Consider the following 4,982-nt stretch of genomic DNA (forward strand, 5'->3'; position numbering starts at 1 on the left):
CAAGTTTGCGTTTCCTGTCCAAAAGACTCTGGAAGCCATTTTAAAAAAATTGCGTTTTCAGTCAGAGATTTGTCTTTGTCGTGTAGACGGGAAGAAAATCCGGTGGGTGAACATGCAAAAAACCAAAAGCAACATTACTTTTGTATTGTTTTGAGTACATACACTTTTTGAAAATTTTTGAGACGTTGATGAAGAGTTATGTTCACATTAGTAAGCAAATAAATTTAGTACCAGAATGAAAATATAAATTACGTCATGTTTTTAAAAATCGAACTATTATATTTTCATTCTGGTTCTAAATTTATTTGCTTACTATATTATCGTTATTCTGGATGAAGTACCACAAGCAACGTGCATATTTATGTTGACATCGCTACAATTGGTAGGCCATCATCTTTTTTGGCAGGCCATCATCTTTATGCTTGATTAGCCAAAGGCAGTCTTCAGCCATGGAACTGATGTGAGTTGAGGAAACAGAGAAGAAAACTAAACAGTATTTCCTTTAGTAATTTTGAAAAATTAGAAAAATTTAAATACTTTACAAATAAGATCTACTCCACAGGCTCCTTCTTGACCTCAAATGGCTTTTCAACAGGGAGAGAACCACAATCTTCAATTTTAACTTCTGATTTGGGATCATCTCTCATTCCAGTTTCGACAGCTTCAACTTTTCTTACAACATCCTGGAAAGCAAAATGTAAGATGTTTATCATTGAGACAATGTTTTATTAATGTGCTGATATATCCAATACTAAATTCAGTGTGTTTTCAAATTCCGATTTTCTATTCCTTTTGTTAACATTTCTAATTCAATTTATGGCACCTAGCACTTTATCCATCATGTTTGCTACTCTTTTCTATGAGTGGCTAATAATATAGAAAAATCTTAAAATTGTGAGTCTATAATTGTTTTCCAGTTTTCAAAAGGCTTGGTATTTATGCGTTATTTAATTTTTCATGATATAAAAACTGTATTCCCACAACAAGATGAAAGCAATCCTTACCTAAATGGCATCATTCTTTGTACACATACACTTCTTTTTTATCACAAATATTTTCAAATATTTCCCCAGGGTTCAGTACCCCTGGGTGGGCTGACAATGTACCATTACATTTACATTTAACTTGGAGTGGCTCACACATTAAATGTTCAACATAACAACCTTAAACTTCTTATAATAAACATATAAGGAACAATTAGGAATTGAGCATACCATTCCTTCAAGAACTTTTCCAAACACAGTATGCCTGCCATCAAGCCAAGGTGTTTTTGTGAAAGTGATGAAAAACTGTGAACCATTGGTATCAGCACCTGCATTTGCCATACTGAGCCACCCAGCTCCATAGTGGTTCAACTTGAAGTTCTCATCTGGGAATCTCTCTCCATAAATACTCTTACCTACCATAAATACAAATTTACCAGTTGACCTCATTCAATAGAAATGGCATGATTGAAGGTAATGTGCGCATTGGGAATACCAACACTTGTTAATCAATGACTTATTATGCCAAGCATAATCTTTCAAGAGTTACTGCTAAGTCACATCAAGAGGAAGGGCCAGGACACTGCTCGATAAGCATAAGCTTCTCAGTGTCCTAAAACTACCTTTAGATGCTAGGTAGAAACAAATACAAATAAAAAAGTGGATAGAACTTTAATTCTTTCAAATACATTGCTGAAAGTACTTAATATACAACTTCATGCTTAAAAGACAGATCTTCCATGTACAAAACATGAAATGCAATCTGGGGTGCTGCTCCAAATTATTTGGAAACAATTAAGCTTTTGCAGAAAAACTTTGCAAAATTATACAATGTTCTGGAAACTTAAATACTCATTGTTTCATAAGAGTTTCTTAATTATGATGTGATGAATGATGTTATGAAACGTTGTGACCTTTTTTATCACGTCAAGAGATTTGCTTCCATTCTGATGCTGTATTTAGATGTGGGAAGTATATTTTTATCCCTTATGTCTAAATTTCTAGGCCATCAGGGCAATCAGGTTCTTGGATTTTACAAAATTTCGTTGCTCTCAGTTTTACCGCAATTTAATAGTTTCTTAATTTTTTTGCTTCCAGTTCTGAAGTTTCTTAATTTTTTCTGACTGTCCAATACTTTCCTAGAGCCAGTTTCTTATAAAAAATGAGTGTATTTGCAATTGGAACAATGCAAGTTACCTCCAGTGCCATCCATGTTGGTAAAGTCACCACCTGGAAAACAAGAGTCACATAATTTGAAGCAGAACACAATGAATAAAGCAAGATGGTAAGCTAACAAGTGGGTGTGACAATGGGTGTGACAGACGATGGGCATGTCTATCAATTATAAAAAATGTGGTCATTGTTTAATTTGTGTGAATAAAGAAAAGGTCATGATAGCAGTCTGCTCAATGGACTCTAAGGAATTCTTGTGGCGAAAAATCAATGAAAATGTAGCTCCAGCCCCCCCAGCCCCCTGGTTCCAACAGGCCTGACGATAGGAATATGCTAACTTGTCAAGAGGACTTTCAAATTTCCAAAACAGGCCCCAGGGTCCCTGTGTTACAACCTAGAACCATTCTGCTCTATACACAAAAGCTAGATCGTAACCACTATGGCTCTGGTGGGGGGGGGGGGGGAGGCTGTACTGCAAAGTAAGTTATCATTTTGACTGACAGGCCTTTATTTGAAAATATTTTGGTTGAATGTCAAGTGAGAAATCTAAAATAAACCAAAAAGGCAATGGATGCCAGTGTCAAATGCTTATGTACATTACAAACCTTGCATCATGAAATCCTTGATGACTCTATGGAAGTGGCTGCCTTTGTAGCCAAAACCATTCTATGCAGGAAGAAATAATTGATTTAAAACTTTATCTGTAACAATATTACCAGTTCACACTAAACAGTACGTACAAATATTCCTGTACAAAACCATAACCAAGGTACTTTTTTCTTTTTTTTATCATGCACAAGAGTTTTTCCCAAATCGTTTTGATATCAATAATTACATGATGTCAAGCTATTTACAGGCTATCAAACATTGTCAACATGATTGAAAATCAGAGACAATTAAGACAATTCAGTAATCAGCAGCATTTGAATTTTGTTTTTCAGTTCAGTTCAGTTCAGTTCATTTAATTTCAAAATTTCACAGCATACAATTTAATAGCAAGTTAACAACAACAAATATTAATAAAATACAATATAAATATGTCATAATTTGAGAAAAGAAAAAAAATAATACAAAGAAAAATTACAACTAAATCTGATAAAACTAGATTGTAACCACCATGCAAATTAGACAAGAACAGATTTTGCAAGACAAAAACTGTCCCACAAAAACTGCCCCACAAAACCTGCCCCCATTTATGAATCAGCTAAGCAATTTCAAGGAACTGTATGCAGGGGAATTTCTCAAGGAGGAGCTCTCTCAGTAGCTAGGCTAATCAAGGAGAGAGTGCCCCCTATTTTAAAAATGACTAGTGAAATTGGGAATAATAGTTTCTGGGCATTTAATCAACTTCATAATTAAATTCAGTTCAGTTTCAAGGGGCTATCTTGAAAACATGGAATGTGAAATGTTGGAATGTAAAATTAGACACAAATATACTTGTAGCATGTAGTTACCTAGATATATAAATTTTGCATTCCAACATTCCAGCATTCCAGCATTCCATGTTTTCAAGATAGCTGTTTCAAGGTATTACCACCTCCCAGTCAAGCAAGTGAATAAAATCAATAAATGTGATTGGGTGATTGGCATAAATTTTCCTCATCTAAGTACAACATACGAACGGAAGGAAATCTATTGACAGACATGTGAAGAGCATTTGAAGACAATAGAAACAATGGCGAGTCCCACTGCTTGCACTGCAAAACCTCCCCTGGCAAGTTCCCCTTGGAAATTATAAGACGCCTAAGGCTGGAATACACTACGCATTGAATTGCTGCATCTAGTTGACTCGCATTAAAATGCCTAGTGTATTCGCAGAGGTTGCCTAATTATTGCCATACATTTTCAAATTATCAACATCCAGGAGTGTTCAACTTTTGCGCAATAAAATGCCCAGAAATCCTTTGGTATTTCCTAATCCTTGCTGATTGCTACTGTTCAGTGAGTCGCCAAGACTCTTGGCAAGAGCATTTCAAGGACAGTTTCCAATAGTTTCTTGTCAATTTCCAAACGGCACAAAAACATGGCGTACAAATCGCCGTGATTTAGAGCAAATTTATCATTACAAAATCTCTAATTTGAGAAAATAATAAGAATAAAACCCCAAATTGTGTAGAATTAATTACATTCAAATTAATTAAGACTCTTACAGTCTTAAGAAACAATAAAAGTGTATATCTTTCAAGACACACATCTTTAATCGGTATTGAAAACCTGCCGTAGGGGGCAAAAAAAGGGGATCGATAGTGAATCTCTTACCGAATGTGTGCAGAGTGCATAGAAATTCTTGGTAGTTTTTGGCACGACATCGCCAAATAGGCCTATTACGATCCTCCCTGCCTTCTTGCCGCCAATGCTGACGTCGAAGAACACTTTCTTTGTAACGACAGCTTTAACTTCAGCATCTGAGCTGTGAATTGCCCCGAGGCATGCTAATGCTACAAACGATAACGCCAAGGAATTCATTGCAGCGATTTGCTTTCTCGTTGGCCTTCCAACTCAGAGTGAAGGATTCAAACACAGACAGGACACAAAGCATTCGAATGGTGCCCACGTGGCCCGCCATGACTCTTCTTTGTTCTCTTGTCCAATCAGCTGTGACCACGAACACAACGACATCCTGAAGGCGTAGTGGCGTAGAGTCAACGTTGCACGCGTCTAAAACGTGCTCTTGCTGGTAGGGCGAAAAATTGGAAAAAGCAAAGGCTGAATCAAGGATTTCGGGGCAATTTACTGTAAATGTGCACGGATGCCCACAAATATTGACTATTTGACATTTTGATACCAGAAAAAAAGATAACGTTAGTTTCAGCTTCTTTGAAAGGT

The 4,982-nt window shown here is 36.2% G+C and overlaps 1 protein-coding gene across 1 annotated transcript; it reads right to left on the reverse strand.

The window, feature by feature from the left end:
- Window positions 1-496: 496 nt before the first annotated feature.
- LOC135687388 (peptidyl-prolyl cis-trans isomerase B) lies at window positions 497-4,690 on the reverse strand. Its single transcript, XM_065203931.2, has 5 exons — window positions 4,416-4,690; window positions 2,762-2,822; window positions 2,181-2,213; window positions 1,215-1,399; window positions 497-683 (listed from the first exon to the last, which is right to left on the reverse strand). The coding sequence occupies exons 1-5, from the start codon at window positions 4,620-4,622 to the stop codon at window positions 552-554; spliced, it is 618 nt and encodes a 205-aa protein (XP_065060003.1). The 5' UTR covers window positions 4,623-4,690; the 3' UTR covers window positions 497-551.
- Between the last annotated feature and the right edge of the window lie 292 nt (window positions 4,691-4,982).

The sequence above is a fragment of the Rhopilema esculentum genome, chromosome 20, assembly GCF_057945365.1.
Source record: "Rhopilema esculentum isolate cy_ngs chromosome 20, ASM5794536v1, whole genome shotgun sequence".
Lineage (NCBI taxonomy): Eukaryota > Metazoa > Cnidaria > Scyphozoa > Rhizostomeae > Rhizostomatidae > Rhopilema > Rhopilema esculentum.